This window comes from Mustela lutreola, chromosome 7, assembly GCF_030435805.1.
Source record: "Mustela lutreola isolate mMusLut2 chromosome 7, mMusLut2.pri, whole genome shotgun sequence".
Lineage (NCBI taxonomy): Eukaryota > Metazoa > Chordata > Mammalia > Carnivora > Mustelidae > Mustela > Mustela lutreola.
In genome coordinates this window covers 74,798,466-74,822,806 of record NC_081296.1, presented here as the reverse complement: position 1 = coordinate 74,822,806, position 24,341 = coordinate 74,798,466, and the positions used below count along the sequence as shown (strand labels likewise).

Sequence of the window (24,341 nt, the reverse complement as noted above, 5' to 3'; positions counted from 1 at the left end):
GATCCAGGTCTCTCCATTATCACCACCATTTCTCTAGACCAAATCATTTCCCTACTACCAATATTGTTACTACCCTTATATCTAGATTTCATAATAGAGCCAGAGTGATCTTTCTAAAATATAGGCATGATAATATTTCCCTCTTTCTAAAAGCCTGAAATGGTTTTACACTGCTATCAAGATAAAGCCCAAATTCCTCAACATGGCTCACAAGGCCCAACATCTGGTCTCCTACTCTGTTATCCAAATTACTCCAGCCAAATTAAGCCCCTTTTAGTTCTTCCAACAATCTATGATCACTCTTACTCTAGATATTCCCACATAAGTTTCCCTCCACCTGATACATGCCTATTGATGTTACCAGTGTTTTCATGCTATTAGTATTTCTTGACAAACATCTAAAAATGCCTGTGTCTCAGTTGAGATATTCCATGCTCTCTAAATCTGCATTTATCCACTCATCACAACCTACTATAGTTGTCTGTTACTTGTCTCTGTTCCCGTTTCAGATCATAAGCACTGTGAGGGTTAAAACTGGACCTATCATAGCTCCAATGCTTTGAACTTTACCTGGTACAAAGTAGCCACTAAATAAATAATGTTGAATGATGACTAAATGAATAAATAAATAGATCAACAGATTAAAAATACTACTGGAAACACATTTCACATATGGATTTCTTTCCCTTGCTTTCTTTCCTCTCAATAAACAAAAAACAAGTAATTTGCTCTTCCCACCAAATAAGCCATGGCTCACAAAGGACTAATTAAGGTACACTTATACATGACAGACAAGAGAACTCTGTCTGAGCCTTTGCTTTCTCCTTTATTTTTCTTTCCTCTTGTATATAAAATTTTCAAAATGAAAATTTAAACAGGCTGACCAAGCATGTGGCGGACTTTCTCTTGATCTGCCTGATGCCCTTCCCAAACCACCTATAAATGGTATGTGTATGGGATAAAAAAGAACCTATGATAACATTTTGTTTGAACCAGAACTCCAAAGCATTAATTGAAGCTGAGCACACCTGCTCTGAACTGCAAAGTTAGAGATTTATGTGAACTTGTAAAGTTGAGGCTTTCTGACCTTTTGTAGGATTTATGTTTCCTTTAAATAAGCATTTCCTCTTTGTAATGCAATATTTTTTTTTAAGTTTATTTCAGTGACTAACCTGCTGGTATAAACAGATATGCTGTTCAGTTCCTTTATTGCCTGGTCTTTACCCTTTTTACCCAGTGCCTGTCAAATATTTAATTTAAGGTTTTGGTTGAAAATAAGCAGGTACAACTATGAGGCCTACAATTTCTTGGTCTAAACTGAACTTGTTAGTGAGGTGATCCAAAAAGATATCCATGCACTCAAACTCCACAATTAATGTAAGAGCACAAAAGCATTTTAATACAGATATTCACAGAGCTGCTCCCTATTTGCAAAGTATCAGATACTTTATAGTGGTTTATCACAAGCAGGACTTATTAATTTTTAGGTTACAGTGCATTCCCATGTGTAGAATCCTTTCAGGTAAGACAAAGTTTGTAATCGAAGAAAGATTTTATAATTTGGAGATTCAGATATTAATGGCTTTACAAGGAGAGAGTTCTGTGAGGCTAACACATTTATGTTGGTTACCTTAGATAGGTTCATTCCCAGCACTGTGAGTGTCACCAAGCCAGCACAACAGACTAAAGCACTGGAGCTGGAGAGTCCAGAACTTGGTGGGATGTTTCCATCCACTAAGCAATTCATTCCAGTCAGGTTGCTAAGACCAAAGTGTTCCTAAGAATAGAAGGAAAAAACAGTGCTAGTAACTTCGGTGTTAGATTCGAGGTCTAGCAAACATTCTTTCATTCTCCAGAGAGCAAGCATTTATCAATGGACTTATTATGCTATTTATAGAAACTACTTGTGCAATTCAGTTTAGTTGAGTCTATACATGATATTTCATTTAATGGTTCTTGGCTACAGGGTTTGGTAATCTGTAGATTATTTTTTACTTTGTTCAACAAAAAGCTATTGATCCATTTCCTAAAATTGCCTTGAGACATCTTTTTCTTGAACATTAATTGACTTAAGCAAATGTAAAAATTAATTTAAAAATTATAATTCTATTTCTCAAGTAACAAAATAAGAAATACACAATATTAGTGAGGCAGATTAAAGCTCCATGTAACACAGCCCAACACAATATGACTGTGAAAGTCTAACATCAAGCAGCAGCTTGTTTCTATTGAGTATTTCTTCAGAAGTTTCTCTGAAGAAAAAGTGTTCTCAACTTCAGTTCCATTTTACTTATGGAAAAACCTATGTACCAAGATTAAAAATTTTTTCCAACATTGCATATAGGGAGCTAGGGGTAGGACCCAGGTCTCTGATTTCTGGTTGAGAACTTCTCCATTGCAGTCAGTAACACGGGCCAGCATACTGTCACTATGATTTAATGTAAGTGAGCTATATGAGGAAATCCAGATTTTTACTAGAGTTTATAGATACAGTTAAGCCATATGGTAGCTTTCAAGACAGCCAAATTAGAATTCAAGCACAAATGAGAACACAGACTCTAAATGGAGTAGAGAAACTCTTATTTCTACAATTAGGAAAGAAAGAAATAATGAGAAATAATGAGACTCTGATCTAAAGATGGAAATCTCTAGGATACTTAGATGAATATCTAGCATGACACTTAAGATGATATTATATCATAACCTTTGTGGTTTAGGATTAAAAATAAATTCAAGGCCACCCCATTTTCAAGAAAAAATACCACATGTTTGCAAATTACTCAAAAAACTCAAGACCAAAGTACAAAATACTATTATATTACATAATTATGCATTTCATCATACATATTATTCTAGGGAGAAATTTCAATAAACTAGTTAGAATAACCAAAGTAACAACAAAACTCTGCAAATTAAAGGCTGTTTTTTTCCCCTTAATTTCTTGTCCTTTTTTCCTATGTTGGCAAAACTCACACACCACAAAAAAAGAGATTCTGTTGGATGTACTTCTCTTCTTGATTTCAAGTCATCTAAAAATTTCCTTTCCAGAAATACAAACAAATTATAAATTGAAACACTGCTGCTGCCAATGCCCTTTCATAAAGAACATCAGACAGCTTGTTTTAAAAAAAAAAAATCCTTGGAGAATGCTATATATTTAACCATAAACTGATCCTCAGTGTATCTTGAATGTGAATCATACTTACAAACTTATCACGCAATGTTTAAATTAAAATGTACAACAGATTCAAAAACGTAAATGGATTTTGCCAAATTTTGTAATAGCTCTATCCCAAAAGGATAACATGTTCAATTTAATATAAACAGATTAACCTCTGAAATTTCCTAGTATTTGAATTTGAAGTTTTCTAAACAGGCTAACTTTTAAATTAATTCTCTGCCAAAAATTTGCTATACAAACCTACTTTAGCACATTAAGTTGTCAAACCAAAAAAGAAGGCTTTAAGGCCTCAAATTTTCAAAAACAGAAAGCAACAAGCAGTATTTAGGTCACTTACCCATATGCTATAAAAAGCATGTTGCTATAAGAAAGATCAAATTGCATTTGTCAGGCAAATCCTTCCAAACACTGTAATTCCCTCTAATGCATTTGATAAGCCAGATAACTTTGAAGATTTAAAAGCTGCCAATATCTATTCCCATAAGTTATTACCATGTGTCTCGATAAAGAAGAAAGAAAAATAAAAAAGAGGAAGGAAGGAAAAGAAAGAAAGAAAGAAGAATGAAGGAAAGGAAGAGAGGGAAGAAGGAGGAAGGGAGAGAAGAAAGGAATGCAGGAACCACCAAAGACCAGAACCACCAAAATCCGAGTGTAGGACTACATCTCAGAAATAAATCTGATGCTTTCCTGGAGTGAAATATGCCACTGAGTCCTAGGCTACTTGTGACAAAGCTTCAGATAGGACCACCAGACAGCAAGGAACACAAGCTCTCTAAAACATTTTAACAAATCAAATTGACTTACACTTTTTTATTTTGGAGAAAAAGTAGAAATATTTCATTTTCTTATTCTTGTCCATGACATTAGAGATGTTCCTGATAATTAGTCAATGTTTCTAAGAAAAATACTTATTCTAATAAACTTTACTACCTCTTTTTTTTAACCCTATCTAAAATGGTAATAACAATACTAGTTGTTTATTTACTGAATGCCTACTGTGTGTCAAGCACTGTGTAATCCTTGTAACAACTCTTTGCTGGATAGCAAGGACATCATTATACAGATAACAAACCTGACACTTAAAGAGGCTGAATCAACACAGCTGAGCAGAGCTCAGATTCAAACCTAGGGCTGTATGACTAAATCCTACTACAGTATATACCTATATATATTTTTTTTAAGATCTTATTTTTTATTTGACAGAGAGAGAGATCACAAGTAGGCAGAGTACAGCAAGCAGAGAGAGAGGAGGAAGCAGGCTCCCCGCTGAGCAGAGAGCCCGATGTGGGGCTCGATCCCAGGACCCTGGGATCATGACCTGAGCCAAGGGCAGAGGCTTTAACCCACTGAGCCACCCAGGCACCTATACCTACATATTTTTAGAACAAATATATTAATAGACTGCATCCTTCAAAAGAAAATTTGAACAAAGATTTTTTTAAAAAGAGGATTTTCGGGGCACCTGGGTTGCTCAGTGGGTTAAGCCGCTGCCTTCGGCTCAGGTCATGATCTCAGGGTCCTGGGATCGAGCCCCGCATCAGGTTCTCTGCTCAGCGGGGAGCCTGCTTCCCTCTCTCTCTCTCTGCCTACTTGTGATCTCTGTCTGTCAAATAAATAAATAAAATCTTTTAAAAAAAAAAAGAGGATTTTCATCAGATGCAACTGATTTATGAACAGACATTACTGCTCCCTGTGAACCCCAGTGAACAGTCATACCTGCCTCATCCTCTAAAATAAAATAATAGAAATATTCATTAGCTTTGAAAGATGACAAAATATAAATAGTAAATTTTTTAAAATCTTGATATATAATACATACTTTAAGTTCAACAGCTAGTAGTTGCCTGATAAACCAATTTACCTGAATTCCTTTAAATCCACATAGGAAATAGTTGTGCCACAGAGGCTTGGTTTTGTCAATCTGAATATTATTAGAACTAGTACTGAAGTCCCTGCAAAAACAAAAGACACCATTAATTTAAGGCTAGAGGCTGCAAAATACATGGCTGACTGCTGCCATCTTGTGCCATAAGAGTGATACTGAAATTTCATTCTCCATTTATTTTCATCTATGTACTTCACAGTCTACCAAAAACAACAAACATCCCCACACACTAAAAGGTAAGGGAAGTTGCGGTGACCTTAACAACTAAACTACTTCTTATTGACCCTTTTTATTCCTGAAACATAGAGGAACCAATATATTTCAACATAATCTATACCACCTTTTATTTCATGATGGTCTTGTTAAGCTGATTTATAAACCACATAAATGCTTATCCAAGGGGTTTGCTGTTTGGCATATCTCTAACTTTAACAGAACTCAAACACTTCTCTCCCCACACTCTTTGCCACCTATCCAATTTTACCATCTTCACAGTTTAAGAAGAAGATGGGGGAAAAAACAAATAATGATTCTAAAGGATCATAACTTGTTAAATAAGATTCCATGAGTCTATACTGATATAAATTAACAAATGAAAAACTACCTAAATGAAGGAGAAGGAAAATCTCTTCCTTAGAGTAAAACGTCAAAGAATAGATGAAGTAGAAATGGTGGAAATAAAAAAATCTCTATGTGGCAAACTCCATGATAATTGTTTCAGGAAAGAATCATCAATGGATGCTAAAGTTAAGGAGAAAAAGTTTGATAAGAAATAAAACATTTACATAGACTCAAAGTATTTCTCCATCAGATACTTATTATAAAGGGAAAAAAATAGTAATTTTATGGCAAAGAAATCTGGCAGACACTACCTCAACAAAATGATCAAAACTAACACCATCAATAAAGGGACATCATATGTCCCCTTGATATCATGAACTGAGAACATATCAGTTGATTTTGGGAATTCTTTGTATTATTTTTTATTTCTTTGTAAGTCAAAAATTATCTCAAAATGAAAAATAGATAAAAAGGTTTCTAAATCAGCCAAAGGACAAAAAAACATGAAATGGAGGAAGATGGGGTCAAATAAAAAGTAAGGAAATAAGCAACATCCCCCATATTGACTGAATACTCTTCACATGGTTTACTAAATACCTATTATATGCCAGTCACTGTAGTAGGCGCCCTCCACACATTATCTTAACTCAGTAACATGGACACATCCTGTCCTAAGAAAAATATTTAAGTGTGCAAGGCATTTACAGGAATATAAAGAAAAATGGCACAGGGTTATCTTTTCATAAACTAGCTGAGACGACATGAACACAAATTATGATCACACACTACTGTCACGTGATGGTGTTTAATATGGAATGGGATGTGAGACAAAAAGGGCATCATCTCTATAATAAGCATATTAGAGTGAAGAGGGGAGGCCTTCCTGGTGGCTTACAGAGGTTTAGTGACTCTCCAAGGAAACACACAGTATGACTCCAGCTCACAAGCATTTTAGTGTCACCTACACAAGTTAAAATATATTGCTCACAGTCAACAAGAGGCCACAGAATTTGGAAAGTGGATAAAACTATGTTAGCAACACTGATCAGGTTCTGTTCCTAGTTAAGCAAAGATCTTGAAAGTCACCACAAAGAAAAGAAAACCAGGAAGCAGTCAGGGGTAGAAGCGGAAATTTGTACAGATGCACAAAGCTACATGAGAAATACAAAAGACAAAGCTGAAAAGTGTCAGTTCCTACAGAATTAGAAATATAGCCTAAAAACGTCATTTTAAAAAACCTTGTGTGTGTTGTTTTTAAGGATTTTATTTCTTTATTTGACAGACAGAGATCACAAGTAGGCAGAGAGGCAGGCAGAGAGAGAAAGAAGGGGAGGCAGGCTCCCTGCTGAGCAGAGAGCTCAGGATCCAGGGACCCTAGATGACCTGGGCTGAAGGCAGAGGTTTTAATCCACTGAGCCACCCAGGTGCCCCAAAAATCTTTCTTTTGATTAGTTATTTCATGCCTGTTTTTTTCTAGCATCCCTGTCTTGCCTCTCTGCCCTACCATTTTCTAAGATTTACACATTTTCCAATAAACCCAACAATCCCAATAAAAACCCCAATGTACTCTTTCACATTAGTTGAATAGTTGATTCTAAAATGAATAAGGAAATGCAAAAGATCTAGAACAGTGAAAATAAATTTGAAAAAGACAAACAATGTTAGAGGATTTACACAACCTGATTCTAGGACTTCTTATAAAGCTACGGTTTTTAATTAGAAAATCACATTCACCAATGTATTAAAAGGATGTCCACAATAGCCAAACTAAGAAAAGAGCCGAGATGTCCATCAACAGATGGATGGATAAAGATGTGTTCTTTATATACATATATACAGACATAAACACACACAAACACACAAACACACACACAAAATGGAATATTACTCAGCCATCAGAAAGGATGAATACTTACCATTTACATCAGTGTGGATGGAACCAGACAGTAGTATGCTAAGCAAAGTAAGTCAGAGAAAGACAATTATCATATGGTTTCGCTCATATGTGCAATATAAAAAACACTGTAGAGGATCATAGGAAAAGGGAGGGAAATCAGAATGGAAAGAAATCAGAGAGGGAGACAAACCACAAGAGATTCTTAACTATAGGAAACAAACTGAAGATTGCTGGATGGGAGGTAGGGGGTATATGGTAATTGGGTGATAGGCATTAAGGAAGGCATGTGATGTGATGAGCACTGGGTGTTATATGAAACTGATGAATCAACTGATGAATAACTGAATTCTATATCTGAAACTAATGATGTACTATAGGTTGGCTAATTGAATTTAAATTTAAAAAATCAATCGCTTCTCGGCCTTTTGGCTAAGATCAAGTGTAAAAAAAGGATCATTCACCACAATCAAAAAGAATTTATCCTGGGGATGCAAGATGTTCAATATTTGCACATCAATGTCATATACTACATCAACAAGTCAAAAGATAAAAATTATACAATCAACTCAATAGATACAGAAAAAGTATCTGACAAAATTCAACATCTGTTCCTGATAACAACTCTCAGTCAAGTGGGTTTGAGGGAACATACCTCAACATCATAAAGACTATAAATGAAAACCCACAGCTAACACCATACTCAATAGTGAAAAACTGAGAGCTGTTTAAGAACAAGAACAAGACAAGGATATCCACTGTCCCGATTTTTATTCAACATACAGCTGGAAGTCGTAGACACAGCAATCAGACAAGAAAGAGAAGTAAGAGGTATCCATATTGGTAAGAAAGAAGTTAAACTGTCTCTATTTGCAGATGACATGATGCCATATACAGAAAACCATAAAGACTCCATCAAAAAAACTATTAGAAGGGACGCCTGGGTGGCTCAGTTGGTTAAGCGGCTGCCTTTGGCTCAGGTCATGATCCCGGCGTCCTGGGATCGAGTCCCACATCGGGCTCCTTGCTCGGCAGGGAGCCTGCTTCTCCCTCTGCCTCTGCCTGCCATTCTGTCTGCCTGTGCTCGCTCTCTCCCCCCCCCTCTCTGATAAATAAATAAAATCTTTTTTAAAAAAGCTATTAGAAGTAATAGATGAACTCAGTACAGTTGCAGGATACAAAGTTAATACCCAGAAATTGGTAACACTTCCATACACTAATAACAAAGTAGCAGAAAGAAAACAATTCCATTTACAATTGCTCTGAAAAGAGTAACTTAACCAGGGAGGTGAAAGACGTGTACTCTGAACTATAAACCATTGATGAAAGAAACTGAAGACAATACAAACATATGGAAAAATATCCTATGCTCATGCATTGGAGGAATTAATACTGATAAATGTCCACACTATCCAAATGAATCTACAAACTCAATGCAAACCCTATCAAAACACCAAAAGCATTTTTCACAGAACTATAACAAATAATCCTAAAATTTTTATGGAACCAAAAAAGATCCCAAATACCCAAAGCAATCTTGAGAAAGAAAAACAAAGCTGGAGGTACCACAATTTCAGATTTCAAGATATATTACAAATCTGCAATAATCAAAACAGTATGGAACTAGCCACAAAAACAGACACATAGATCAATGGAATGGAGTAGAGATCCCGGAATTAAACCCACACATATATTGTCATTTAATCTATGACAAAGGAGGCAAGAATATACCATAGGGAAAACACAGTATCTCAATGAATGGTGCTGGGAAAAATTAGATAACTAAATGCAAAAGAATGAAACTGGACCACTTCTAACACCATGCACAAAAATAAACTCAAAATGGATTAAAAACCTAAATGTGGATCTGAAACCATAAAATCCATAAGAGAAGAGAGGCAGTAATTTTTCTGACATCAGCAGTAGCAACATTTTTCTAGATAGGTCTCCTCAGGCAAGGGAAATGAAAACAAAAATAAACTATTGGGACTACATCAAAATAAAAAGCTTTTGGATAGCAAAGGAAACCATCAACAAAACAAAAAGGCAACCCACTGAATGGGGGAAGATATTTGCAAATGATATATCTGATAAAGGGTTAATATTCAAAATATATAAAGAAATTATATGACTCAATACCAAAAAAACCCAATCCAATTAAAAAATGGGAAGGGGCACCTGGGTGGCTCAGTGGGTTAAGCCTCTGCCTTCCGCCCGGGTCATGATCTCCGGGTCCTGGGATCGAGCCCCACATCGGGCTCTCTGCTCGGCAGGGAGCCTGCTTCACGCTCTCCCTCTGCCTGCCTCTCTGCCTTACTTGTGATCTCTGTCAAATAAATAAGTAAAATTTTTTTTAAAAACTGGGGAGATGATCCAAATAGACATACAGATGGCTAACAGACAAATGAAAAGATGATCCACATCACTAATCATCAGGGAAATGCAAATCAAAACCACAATGATATATCACCGCATATCTGTAAGAATGGCTAGAATCAAAAGGTGGGGATGTGAAAAAAAGGAACCTTCATGCATTGTTGGTGGGAAAATAAAATGGTACAGCCACTGGGGAAAACAGTATGGAAGTTCCTCAAAAAATTAAACACAGAAACGTCATACAATGCAGTAATTCCACTAATAGGTGTTTACTCAAAGAAAATGAAAACACTAATTAAAAAGATATATGTACCCCTATGTTTATTGCAGCACTGTTTACAATAGTCAAGATATGGAAGTGACCTAACTGTCCACAGATAGATCAATAGATAAGGAAAATGTAGTATATATACAATAAAATATGACCAGTCATAAAACAGATGAGATCTTGCCATTTGTCACACCATGGATGGACATAGAAAGTATTATGATAAGTGAAATAAGTCAGACGGAGAAAGACAAATACCATATGATTTTACTTATATGTGGGATCTAAAAAACAGAACAAATGAATAAACAAACAAACAAAAAGCAGAATCAGATCTCTAAATACAGAGAATAAACTGATGGTTGCCAGAAGGAAGGGAGAGGGGGGATAGGCAAAATGAGTGAAGGAGAGTGGGAGATACAAGTTTCCAGTTATGGAATGACTTAGTCACTGGAATAAAAGGCACAGCATAGGGTATATAGTCAATGATACTGTAACAGCCTTGTATGGTGACAGATGGTAGCCACACTTGTGAGCATAACATAAGGTATAGGGAAGCTGAATCACTATGTTGTACACCTAAAACTAATGTGACATTGTATATCAACTATACTCAAAAAGAGTAAAAATTTTTTTTAAAAAGCTATGGTTTTCAGATAGTGTGATATTGGCATAGAGATAATACATGGGGTGCCTGGGTGGTTCAGTTGATCAAGCGTCTCACTCTTGATTTTAGTTCAGGTCATGATCTCAAAGTCATGACACTGAGCCCTGAGAGGAGCTCCATGCTCAGTGCTAAGTCTGCTTGAGAGATTCTTCCTCTCCCTCTCCCTCTGCCTCTCCCGCTGCTCATGCATGTGCTCTCACTCTCTAATAAAGAAATAAATCTTATTTTAAAAGATAGACAAATAAAACACTCAATAAACAGAATAGAGTCCAGAAACAGAACCGTATATTTATTGCTACCTGCTTTTCAACAAAGTTTGTCAAGATAATTCAATAGGAAAAGATCTTTCCAACAAATGATAGGACACAATTGGATGGCTATGAGCAAAAAAATAATCCTCAACCTTCATCTCATGCCACATATAAAAATTAAATCAAACTGGATCATAGACCTAAATTTAAGTGTTAAAATTATAAAATTTCTAGAAGAAAACACTACAAAAACTTTCAGTGCCTTGGGTTTGGCAAAAGTTTCCTAAAAAGTCAAAAACTATAAACCATGAGGGGTACCTGAGTGGCTCAGTTTGTTAAGCATCTGCCTTCAGCTCTGGTGAAGCTCATGGGCTGAGCTGAGTAGGGAGCCTTCTCCCTCTCCCTCTGTCCCTCTCCCTCCACTAGTGCTCTCTCTCTCCAGCTCTCTATATCAAATAAATAAACTATATCTTTAAAAAAAAAAAAAAGAAAAACTATATACCATGAAAAAAATCAATAAATTGCACTTGATCAAAATTAAAAATTATTCTTCAAAAGGCATAGTAAAAAATGAAAATCCAAGGCACAGACTAGATGAAAATATATGCAAAAAATTAATCTGGGGGCGCCTGGGTGGCTCAGTGGGTTGAAGCCTTTGCCTTCGGCTCAGGTCATGATCCCAGGGTCTTGGGATCGAGCCCCGCATCCCCTCTCTCTCTGTCTGCTTCTCTGCCTACTTGTGATCTCTCTCTGTCAAATAAATAAATAAAATCTTTTTTAAAAAATCAATCTGACAAAGGGCTTGTATCCACATCATAAAAGATAATCTTATAAGTCAATAGTAGAAGGTGAAAATTCTGCTTAAAAATGAGCAAAAGATTTGAACAAGCCCTTCAACAAAGAAGATATCTATATGACAAGTACATGAAAAGATGTTCAACATCATTAGTTAAAGAAATTAAAAACCATAATTTGGTCTAGTACATATTTATGAAAGTGGCTAAAATTTAAAAAGACATGTTAGCAAAAATGTAGAGAAAATGGAACTCTCATACACTGGTGATAGGAATAAAAAATGGTACAAACACTCTGGAAAACAGTCAGGCAAGTTCTTAAAAAGGTAAACCAAATAGTCCTAGATATTGACAAGAAAAATGAAATACAGGTCCACACACAGATTTGTCTATAAATATCCACAACAGCACTATCCATAATAGCCAGAAGCTAGAAATGATCTAAATGCCCATCAATGGTGAGTAAATAAAGTATAGTATCTCCATGCAATGAATGCTACACAATATGTGGACAATTCTGGGAGGCATGCTGCATACCTCCTAGAAGTCCTGGTAGAATGAAGCCCCTTACCTACAGCAGGGACTACCTACCTTAGTAATTCCTCTCTGGTTCCCTGAATCATTCTCCATGTTGTTTCAGTACCACACCCAAATACTCTACCTTCATTCAAGTCTGTTTCAGGCTCTGTGTTTGTGAAAAAATGAAACTGAAACCATACATTCATGATGGTGGGAATGGTTAAGTGAATTTGAGTAAATCGATATGACAAATTGCTACGTAGCCAGTTTTAAATGTTTACAAATAATGACACAAAATTGTGTTTGAGACAATGTAAAATTTTCTTTAAAGGTTTCAAATGTAGAAGCCAGACACAGCCTCGTATTGTGCCTTAATAAAGGCATGCAAAAAATATTTACTCAATAAATAAACATTATTGCAGACAAACTAGCCAATGAACAATAAGCCAAAAATAAAAGGTGCCAATCATATGCCCAAATCTATTTTTTGTAATTAGCAAATCAAGTCCATCATACTATCTTATAAGCAAGTAGGACTCATCCCTGGAAAGCAAAAACAGCTCAACGTTAGAAAATCCATCAGTGTAATTCATGTTTTTTTAAAACTGTTCTTCATTGAATAGACATTTAATAGAATTCAATTAATAGATTAACAATTTTTTTTAATCTTTTAATCTTAGCAAACTAAGAATTCAAAAACAACAAGAAACAAAAAAGTATTCCCTTAATTTTATAAAGCACCAAACTTGAAGTTTGACACCAAGCCTCACAGCACTGGAGAGTCTACAGTTCCTGAATGCACAGAGTTTATTATCTACTGGGGGAATACAGGCAAGTAAGCAGGTAATTGTACTATAGCATGGTAAGATGTTATGACAAGAGAATTAGAGGGTGCCCTAGTAACATAAGAAAAGCACCACCACTGACTTTGCTGAAGATAGCTACCTAAACAGGTGATAAATACCTTCTAGACAAGGACAGTTATTTTCATTTTTGTACAGCCCAGGATCTAAAATGGGAAATGCTTCTTAAATGAATGAGCAAATGGAAAAAAAAAGGGGGGGGGAACAAATATTAAAGAGCAGCCTTAGACTATTTTGGAAGTCAGATACAGATTTTAAATAAAGTCAACGATTACAAATTTGGTTGCTTCTAAAGAGTTCATTTGGATAAGAACACACACACACACACACCATTATACACAGTAGCAATCCTAAATACTCACGGGTATAAGGGATTTGTATTGGCTAGTTGAAGAGTTTGTGTTTTCACAGGTTCCACAGCTATTAACATATCTTGTTCTACAGCCATAGGAAGAACAGAATATCCACAATAATCTATATGTTCTCCTAGAGAAAAAGATAAAGAATTTTTAATATTGCTAGCATATGACACAAGAGAATCTCAATCAGGTTGATATACAGGAAAAACTTGACCACAAGCCAGGTTTTAACAGAAAATAAAAATACTATGCACAGGAAATGATTCAGTTTTCTTATTCTCCCCGACATCCAAGCCGAGAAACTTCTGCGAGAATAAGTATATAAATTAGTTTCCGTTAATTTTTAGATTTCTTTAAAACTTCACAAGTTTTTTTCTGCTTTCTAATTCATGTGATCATCTTCAAGTATTTTGTTTTGTGACTAGTTATATGAAGTATCCGAAAAGTAATATCTCCTTTCTCTGTTGCTCTTTCATATTATCTTGTTAAGTATGAACAATTGAAGCTTTTCACACACTGCCTTATATTAACATTTTGTGAATTTCACTCTCTTCCTTATTAAGCCAACACACCCATAAAGTTGAGGACTTCACTTTATTTATATTTGTGGCCTAAATAAATGTCTAACAAATTAGACTGGCATGGATAAGTTGTGCTGAGTGTGTTAGGCATAGCTCTAATCATCAGCAGGAATTTTATTTCCTATTGTACCATAATATTTTCTCCAAGTTGCTATTTAATCTCAAGGTTGTTATTCATAAGATTTAAATACAAAATAACAATTCAAGAAAGAAATAAGCACAATAAGCAAGCTCATCTATATTTCCCCAGGACAGGTTTTCATGCCTGATTGTTCCTACGACAAACACTGCCCAGCTAAGAAACACAATATGAATGGAAGACAATTCAACTGCATAATTATACCTGTGTTTTTAAATAATTATTACTTTACATATTATTACAGGTAGCAAGACTTTTCTTCATATATTGATGTGTCCTTTAAAATGAATTGATAAAAGGGTTTTTTTTTTTAATGGGTTGACAATGACAGATGGAGAAGTGGTTTTCAAAGCTGTCTTTCTCACCTCCTTCAAAAAAGATAGTAATATAAAACAGTGGTTCCCAAGTAGAAAGTTACACACTTACCTACATGAACCTGCACCATTTTTTTCTCTTGCTGGCTGTTCAAAGAGTCAAAGTGCCCTCTTCTGATGCCCTCTCTAACCTTCTCGGGAAATCTGCTCCATCAGTTCTTCTCTTCTCAGTTATCTACAATCCCTTTCTCTCCAAAGGCTTTACACCATTCCCCCTCCCTCCCTCACTTAACTGTGCTTAAACATCCCATTTTTTTTTTAAAAATCCCCCATTGTTTGCTTCAAAATAAAATAAGTCACCTAAGTCGATAATAATTGAACCTAGGTATTGGGTATATGGTAGTTCATTATATTATTCCAAAGACTTTTTTGTAAGATTATATTTTCCATTATAGAAAGTTTTCTTTTTAATTCTCCTTGACTCCTGATTTTTCCTCAGTTCCCCATGCCATTTTCTCTTAATGCAACCTACTCACTCTTCAGGCCACCACACTTTTTTTTTCCTTTTTTTTTTTAGATTTTATTTATTTATTTGACAGAGAGAGACATTGAGAGAGGGAACACAAGCAGGGAGAGAGGGAGAAGTAGACTCCCCGCTGAGCAGGGAGCCTCCCAGGACCCCAGGATCATGACCTTAGCCAAAGGCAGACGCTTAACAACAGAGCCACACAGTTGCCCCCTCCGGGTCACCACACTTTTAAAAGGGCTTCCCAGTATTTTTCTAATCCAATGAGTAAATGTAAAACCATCAAGATTATTCACCATAATCTAAAAATTTAACCTGCAGCACAAAAAATCTTCTCATCTCTCATGAAAACAATATTAACAATGAAGTTTCAATACATTTTCTAAAATAAATGGACAAAATTAACATTAATCACATGGATTGGGAATGATGAAAAAATAGTGTGTTCTTTATGCAAAAGCTTAACTTGCTATAAGAGATAAATGTGAAATACTCTATTTTTTCAATTCTCTTGAGAAAAGTTAAAAAAAAGTATATTAATAAAAATTTAGATCTTACTAAAGGAAGAAAAAAATAAGAGAAGGAACTTTAGCAATACCTATTATGTTGACTCTTCCTGGTGCTCGAACATAAAACTTGGGAATGGATCCAAACTTAGAGTTAAACATCTCCTTTAGCTTCAGCAATCTGAAAGCAAAAGTAGAATACTTCAGGATATCTGTATAACAGAAAAATCCATAAGATATACAAACATATTTCATATACCTACCACCATTAATTATCTCTAAAAAGAAAAGCAAAATTTTTTCACTGACATACTTCTTTGAAAATCCTAGGATATGACAGTATGGTAACTTCCTAGGTGACACAATAGTATAAGCACACAGAAGAATAAAAAAAGATTAATGTACTCAACAGGAAAAATTATTTCCTTCAATTATAAAGAATATAACTTTCTAGAAAAATATTCAGAGAAGAATCTCTTTATACCAAAAGAAATCGTACAGGGTAGTATTTCAGTTTCCTAAGGCTATCATAATAAAATACTATAAAGTGGGAGGGGCTTAAAATAATAGAAATTCATTGTCTCATGGTTCTAGAGACTTGAAGTCCAAAATCAGAGTGTTAGTAGGGCCATGCACCTCTGAAACTTGGAGGGGAGAATCCCTTCTTGCCTCTTTTTAGTTTCTGGTGGTAGCCATCGATCCTTGGCATTCCTTGGATTACAGCTGCATCAATCCAAATTTTGTCTCTGTCACCACACAGAATTCTCCCCGTGTGTCTCTGTTTTTCCTTCTTATAAGGACACCAGTCTTGTCAGATTAGAGCCCACCTTCATTCACTATGACTCATCTTAACTTGATTACCTAAGTACACAGAAATGCTAGTCCAAATAAGGTTACATTCTGAGGTTCCAGGTGGACATGAATGGGGTGCAGGTGAGGAGGCACTATTCAACCCAATACAAGTAACCAATTGAAAACAAGAGTGGGACGCCTGGGTGGCTCAGTCAGTTGGAGTCTGCTTTCAGCCCAGGTCACGATCCCAGGGTCCTAGGAAAGAGTCCCGCATCAGGCTCCCTGCTCAGCAGGGAGTCTACTTGTCCTCCCTCTGCCCTGATTGTGCTCTCTCTGTCTCTCTGATTCTCTCTCTCTCTCTCTCTCAAATAAATAAATAAATAATCTTTAAAAAAAAAAAAAAAAAGAAAGAGAAAGACAGAAAGAAAGAAAGGAAAAGAAAACTAGAGTAGTTATCAGGAGACCACGGTTCTAATTTCAATGGAGCAAATCATTTTCCCTTATAGATCCAAAATTCTTAAAATAGATTTAATAATTTTATACCATTCAATCACCTCAAGGCACTTCTATGAATACCCTCCCACTGTTAATAGTCCCACATCATAGTGTATCTGCATAATAACTGCAGGAGAATAAATATCTTTTAAAGCCTACTATATTCAAGATACTCATTAATTGATTGATCTTAAAGGTTAATTTGCTGTAAGAAACAGAAAATCATACCAAAAACAGCTCAAATAAAAAGGAAATTATAATGATAGAAAGATATGTTGAATATCTTTGGAAGTTATTCAAGATGGTGTCCTAAGAACCGGGCAGTCATCAGAAACTGTTTATATTAGTGTCTTTGGTTCTTTTTCATGTCTCATTCTGTCATCCCTCCAAAGACACCATCTCCACTTCTCTTTGTTCAGTGCTGTTCACATTTCAGTTGCCTCTCTGAGTATCTTGGTTTCTGTTCCTCCATACCTTCAGTTTTCTTGACACTGTGGCCTCAACTCTACAAGATTTAACAGCTCCTGTGTCCGATACTATCTAATTAATTGTCTGTGTCCATTAATTCAAATTCTCAAAAAACATAATCTGGGTGGCAGAGTTTAGGAAATAAGAAAACAGAGATAGTAATCCTGATATCAGACATCATAGAATGTGTGCCAAAGAACATACAGGGAAAGTTCTTAATGCTGAGGACTGCAATTCAGAACAAAGGTAATAGTTTAAGAAAAGCCCCCAAATGAAACTACAACCACTTTTATAAGGCAAATCTATATGTAAAGTAAGGAAATACAGATAGAAATATACTAACAATAAAAGACTATAAGATAACTTTCTCAGTATAAAAAAAGATCAGGTAGACAAAAGGAAAAAAAAAGACTCAACAAAATTCATAGATTATGGATATGTACATATACTTAACATTATACTCTGTTGATGGGAAATATAACAAGAATGCATGGAATATTTACAAATATTGATCCTACAAATATTGATGGGCTGGAGGAAGACAAGGTAAAAACAAAGAAATCCAATAGGTGGCCATTTACAGTAAACCTAGAGAGAAAGTTTAAGTGTACGTTAGTGATGGGGATAGAAAAAGGTGAAAATTAAATTAAGGTGATATTTAAAAAGTCAAAGCCATAATAGGAATTAGTGACCAATTAGAAGTGAGAAAAATTGAGAAAGAGGGAGAAGCATGTAACTCCTCGTTTTCTGGCTTCCATAAGAGGAAGCCAGAGCCTCCACAGAGGCTCATTTTTGTTTCTGCTGAAAATCATGTGCAGACAACATTCAAGGTCGGCTGAATTTGAATCCTTATTAATTTGCCTTTATGAGTGCTGAAAACACAGCACTGCTAACAGCAGAGCTAGAATGAGCCTCCTAAAAGGTGCTTTAATGAAATGATTTGGGGGTTCTCAAACGTGCCCTTTTCCCACACTACCTCAGGAAGGCAGTCTGTCCATGCTTTTTTTAAGTGTTCAGCACCAGAGGCTTACTTACCATTCAACATTCCTCCCTTTGAAATTCAAATGCAAGGAAGCTATAAAAGGAAACAAGAAAAGTATTTCTCTCTAAGGATAGAAAGAACTGAAGTGTACAGTGTTGTTCTAAACTTCATACCTAATCCTCTAATAATGAAGCAGTATGGCTATAAATGGGGTACTGTTCTTCACAGCTCTGGGTGTCACCAGCAAGACTCCATCTCTTAAAATGTAGTCATTTAAAGTATGTCCCTTCCCCAAGAGTACAATGAGCATTTTCAATATGAAAATAATAGCCCCTAATGACATACCTGTACCCCTAAACAAATAGTACATTATATGTTAATTTTAAAAAAAAAAGCAGGATACAAAACAATAGATCTAGTGAAATTAAGGAAACAATTCCACTTACAATAGCATTAAAAACAACAGAATAGAAAAGAGTTTGGTGTTTCCTCAAAAGGTTAAACACAGAAGTAGTATATGACCCAATATTTCTACTTCCGTGTATATGTCCAAAGAATTGAAACCAGGGATTCAAACAGACACTTGCACAAGAATGTTCACAGCTGCATTAATCACAATAGTCCAAAGGTGCAAACAAGCCAAGTAACCAACAACAGATGAATGAACAAACAAAATGTGGTGTGTATGTGTGTATGTATGAATTTTCTATTGATCCACAGAAAAGAATCAAGGTCTGATACAAGCTTCTATATGGATGAACCTTGAAAACATTATGCTAAGTGAAATAAACTAGACACAAAAGGACAAATATTTGTGATTTCACTTATATAAAATACCTAAAATAGGCAAATTCATAGAGACAAAAAGTAGATTAGAGGTTACCACATGCTGAGGGTTAGAGAAAATAGGGAGTTATTGCTTAATGAATAGAGAGCTTATTTGGGATGATGAAAAATGTCAGAAATATGCAGCAGTGGTTATTACACAACAGTGTGAATGTAATTAATGTCACTGAATTTTATATCTAAAATGGTTAAAATGTCAAATTTTATATTATACTTATTTTACCACAATAAAAAGAATAAAAAAAGAAAGAAAGAGAGAAAATAATAGCTCCTACAAAGATTATACTGTTATATGCAGAATTGGCCAAAACATCACCACACAAATTGCTGAATCTGGTGCTCTGAATGCTTTTGACTTAAGAGATATATATATATATGTATATATACATGTATAAAGATATATACATTATGTGTCTAAAAATTGACAGAAGAGAAACAGAAAAAGTAGTCAGAAATAACCTCCTTAACAAGGCTCAGAAAATGTTATGAATTAGTTCTGCCAGACCTTAAATAAAGATGATGCTTTGCTTTCATAAATGGTTCTAACAGTACAAGCTACAGAAAGCCTTTCTGATGTGGTAAACAAAGGCAGAAGAAAAATGAAATTTCCTTACACCTTATAGTCCATTGACAAGTCCTTGAAACAGGCAGAGTGACATTCCTCTAGGAACTTAGCTAAGGGCAAAAGGCAATCTTTGCCTGAACCCCCAAGATCCTGTAAGCCACTTAAATATATAAAAATTCCTCTGGAAATTTCCTTATCTCTAAATCCCCCAAGGTATTTATTAGCAATCATCACCAAGCTTATGACCCATTGATACAGATCTGAAGGGTCTCATGACTAAGGTTTTATTGGTCAGTAATGAATGACCTCTTCCTAACAATAGCTAGCCCCCTCAAGATCCTGGAAGCCTTGCTTCCAAAATTCCTTAGAGACTAACACTAACCTCCCCTCTCAACTTGAAGGTATATCATTGCCCCTCACAACTCCAATGCAGATCTTTCTGCCCAGGTCCTGTCTCAGTGCTTTAATAAAACCACCATTTTGTACCAAAGACATTTCAAGAATTTTTTGTTGGCCATCAGCTTTGAACCCTAACATCTTTCCTGTTTGCTTTCTATCTCATTTTAGGAGGCCAGAATAACCCAGATGCTAAAACAACAATAGCCCACAAAAGCAAAATACAGGTTATTATCCCCTGTAAAAACAGAGAAAAAACAAATATTGGTAATTTTAATCCAACACACATTATTTAATATTTGTGAACAGAATTTATTCCAGGAATATAAAGATAGTACCAGGAAATCTCTTCATTAAACACATACTATTCCAACCAAATAAAAGGGGAAAACTTTATAATTCCATGGTCCTCTCAAAATATGCACAAAAATTCAATAACCATGACTAATTTTCTAAATAAAATTTAAAATAATAATAATTTAAAAAGCATGGACAGGCTAGAAAAGAAAGAAATGTCCTAAATTTAATAAAGGCTACTTATCAGAAATAGTAAACAACTTATATGATGACAAAATATTGGAAGCTTCCCCATTGATACCAGAATAAGGACAAAGATGATATCATTCAACAATGTACTATAATGCATAAAGTACAAAATATCTACACAACAAAAGGCATCATCAAATTAAAGGGAAAGTGCTAGACTGAGAACAATATATAATATATACAAAACAACAAATAGTTTATATCCAAAACTATATCCCTTCATACAAAAAATATATACATATATAAAGAGTTCCTAAAAACTAACAACAAATAGACAATCTAATATATCATTTTTTTTTTTTTGCAGGGCAAGAACTAGCAAAATTTTAAATACTTATTAACTTTGACTCTGATTCCATTTCCATTAATGAGCTTAAAGAAAGAGCATCAAAAATGCCCAAAGATATATGTACAAAGATGTTTACTGAAGTACTTTATGAGAGTGAAAAACTGGAAACTTAAATGTACGATGCAGTTGAGTGGTTAAATAAATAGCATTATTCATACTATGAAATACTCTCAGCCCTAAAAAACAATGATATAAATCTGTATGGACTGATATGCCAGGATTTCTGAGAAGTATTATTAAGTGAAAAAAGGTAAGTAACAGAAAAATAAATATGATTTCACTTTTATGACTATACTATTTTTATAAAAAATGGTAATAATGATAAAAAGATACAGTAAAAATATAAAAGATATAAGTATATAAAATTTATATTTTGTAAATATATAATATATAAATATATTTTTATATAAAAATATAAAAGATACAGTAAAGATATAAAGATACCATAAAGATAAAATGATATTACAAGAATGTTAACCAAATGGATAACTTCTAAGAAGGGAGTAAGAACTGGCATAGGATAGCAATTAGAGACTATAGTGAGGAAAGGAACTGTGAAATTTTCAAGCTTTAATGAATATTTTTATATATTAATTTTTAATGAATATATTTTGAAATAATCCAAATCTTTCATATTAAAAATGTAATTCATGCAAAATCATTACTCACGAGTCAAAAGATGGAAACAACCCAAATGTCCATCAACCAGTGAATAGATAAACAAAATGTGATAATATCATACAAAGGAATATTATTCAAGCATTAAAAAGGAATGACATACTGATAACATGTTACAACACAGATGAACCTTGAAAGCATTACATTAAGTGAAAGAAGCCAGTCACCAAAAAACCCCACATATTATATGATGCCATTTATTTGAAATGTTCAGAATAAGCAAATTTATAGAGACAGAAAGTACATTAGTGGTTGCTTAGGGCAAAGTAGAGAAGGGTGGGGTGGAAGTGGGAGTGATAGTTTGAGGGATACAGAGTTCTTTGGAGTATGATGAAGATGTTCTAACTTTGATTATGGCAATGGCTGTGCAATCCTGTGAATATACTAAAAAAACACTTAATTGTAAACTTTAAACAGGTGAACTGCAGTATGTGGATATCATATCAATAAAGCTGTTACAAAAAATAATAATAATAATAATCCAACAGCTTAAAGGTTCATTCCAAAGACAAGAATGCATTAAGAAAGCTACTCCTAAGAATGCATTAAGAAAGCTAGAACACTGGAATTTGAAGTAGTCTTATAGTACAGGGAATATGTGAGATTGAAATGCAGAAAAAAAATTAGAGTTTCTATTTCTATTTGATATTTATATAAAAAAGAAATTACGTTTGCTGAAATGTTTAATGTGACTGACTAGTGCCTTTACTTAGAATATCAGGTGCCCTGTGAAGTTGAAGAGGCATTCTAAAGAAACAGTAGGAATTCCAAAGAAGATAGTCTGGCCACGGGGCCCTTATGCATTTTTTTCCCCTTCAGCTTACTGCAACATATGACCGTTAGGTGGGCTTATAGATATACTACCTAGATTTCATTGAACTCGTCCCTGTTAAAATGAGTAAGTGGCTGAAACATTGCTTGAAACTTATTACTGTATTTCATGCACAAGTGAAAAACAAGAAAATGGCAGAGCACAATTATCTAACCACTATTATGATCTCTTCTGCAGCTAACACAGAATGATAAAGGTTAACAATAAATGTATGTTGCATGAATGAATACTGTGAAATTCCTAAAAGGCAAGAAACAACTCTAAGGAAACCTAGTAAATAATTCTTCAGTTTCTGTACATGTTACCACCATTCCCCTTCCCCCACACAGTAATTATAGAAATATTAAGCATTATAATTAAATCATAACTAATAGAAACAGAAGAAATTATACATGGATATGTTTCATGTAAAAATTTTTTTTAAAAAAACCTAAACTACAAGGGGCTAGATTATTTTCACATAACAAATTCCTGATGAATTTCATTTGAAGCATGTCTTTCACAATGTGTCCTAGTTCATTCAAGTATGTAAGGGCAACAATACACCCCAAGGACCTTCAGAGAATATACCGAAATCCAGAGACATACACGAGTAGTCTAAAGCCCTGCTGCTCTCCTTTCTTCCAGGTAACTAAACACCCACTGTTTGATTTCTTAAGGGTGAAAAAAGCATTTGCAAGTTTTAGTAAGTTATAATATTATCAACTCCCTCATGACTGTGAAAAACCAGGAAGTAGGGAAAGCTTGAAGACTTAATGTTATAGAAAAAAATTAACAGGGAAAAAGTAAAAATTAGAGCAAAGAAGGAGAGAATCCAACCTTAGAAAAGCTGCACAGCTAATATGCAGCAGGTTAGAGACTTCCTTCTATGAGATTTCCCTCCTATGTCAGAACTAAGTATTTCTACTTAGTTACAAGATGCCCTCAAATGAAAAGAATCCTCCACTAGGTATCACTAAAGTTATTCTGTAACTAGGTACCTGCAGCAGATTAATTCCCTAAGTAACAGTGCCTAGATGTTATGGTTTGTTTAAAGAGAAGCGGAGAGCAAGGGGGGTTTGTTTGGGGTTGGGTTTGGGTGTGTTTGTTTGCAATAAGTATTTTAGAAAGGGGATTTTTAAAAAGCACTACCAACTGGCAGGCAAGACAAAGAAAGAAGGGGTTCTAAGTTAGTTTGGGCACTTCTGCTAAAGCCCAGCAGAAACAGTGTACCACCTTCAGCACCAAAGGTTAAAGAAGAAGGATTTGCACGGATGGAGAAAAACCCTCAACCCTTGGTAGGAATCAAGGTGTAAAGTGTTTTGAGATGCGGTCTTTCTCGCAAGCCCAGCCATGCGGCCTCATAAAATCCTAAGGATTCTGTCCATTCCCAGGAGCAAAAGAAGCAGCCAGCGAAGAGCCAGAAATCTTGGACACTATCTGCACCTAGCCTACCCAGGCGATCCCGAAGCGCGGCATCTCCTCTCCCCCACCTGGGATGTTCTGCCACTTGCACTCGACGCGTGGCAGGACCCTCCGTAGCCATATTTCGCTAGATCCTTCTTTCCTCCGCAGTTTCAACTGGCGAAACAGAGCTCCCAAGGTAATCACGAGACATCTGCTACAGGAACCTTTTCTTCCGGGCGACAGCGGCCCTCACCCTGCGGAAATCCTGCCGCTTTGCTGAGGTGGCTGTTTCCAGTCGGTCCCGCCTATGGCTCCTCCTCCC

The 24,341-nt window shown here is 35.2% G+C and overlaps 1 protein-coding gene across 8 annotated transcripts in view; it reads right to left on the bottom strand.

The window, feature by feature from the left end:
• The window catches only part of GALK2 (galactokinase 2), a 105,247-nt gene that overhangs the window by 75,324 nt on the left and 5,582 nt on the right, over window positions 1–24,341 (bottom strand). Inside the window, exons 1-6 of one of the 8 annotated variants that reach the window (XM_059181493.1) lie at window positions 24,106–24,307; window positions 18,475–18,514; window positions 15,777–15,865; window positions 13,622–13,745; window positions 5,043–5,133; window positions 1,631–1,777 (exon numbers count right to left, since the gene is read on the bottom strand). In XM_059181493.1, coding sequence (XP_059037476.1) covers window positions 1,631–1,777; window positions 5,043–5,133; window positions 13,622–13,745; window positions 15,777–15,846 — 432 coding nt within the window. In that variant the 5' untranslated portion in view covers window positions 15,847–15,865; window positions 18,475–18,514; window positions 24,106–24,307. Of the gene's footprint in view, window positions 1–1,630; window positions 1,778–5,042; window positions 5,134–5,670; window positions 5,808–7,543; window positions 7,563–12,468; window positions 12,488–13,621; window positions 13,746–15,776; window positions 15,866–18,474; window positions 18,515–24,067; window positions 24,309–24,341 lie in introns of those variants that run through there. The other 7 variants (XM_059181490.1, XM_059181492.1, XM_059181491.1 and 4 more) reach the window with 7 other exon arrangements.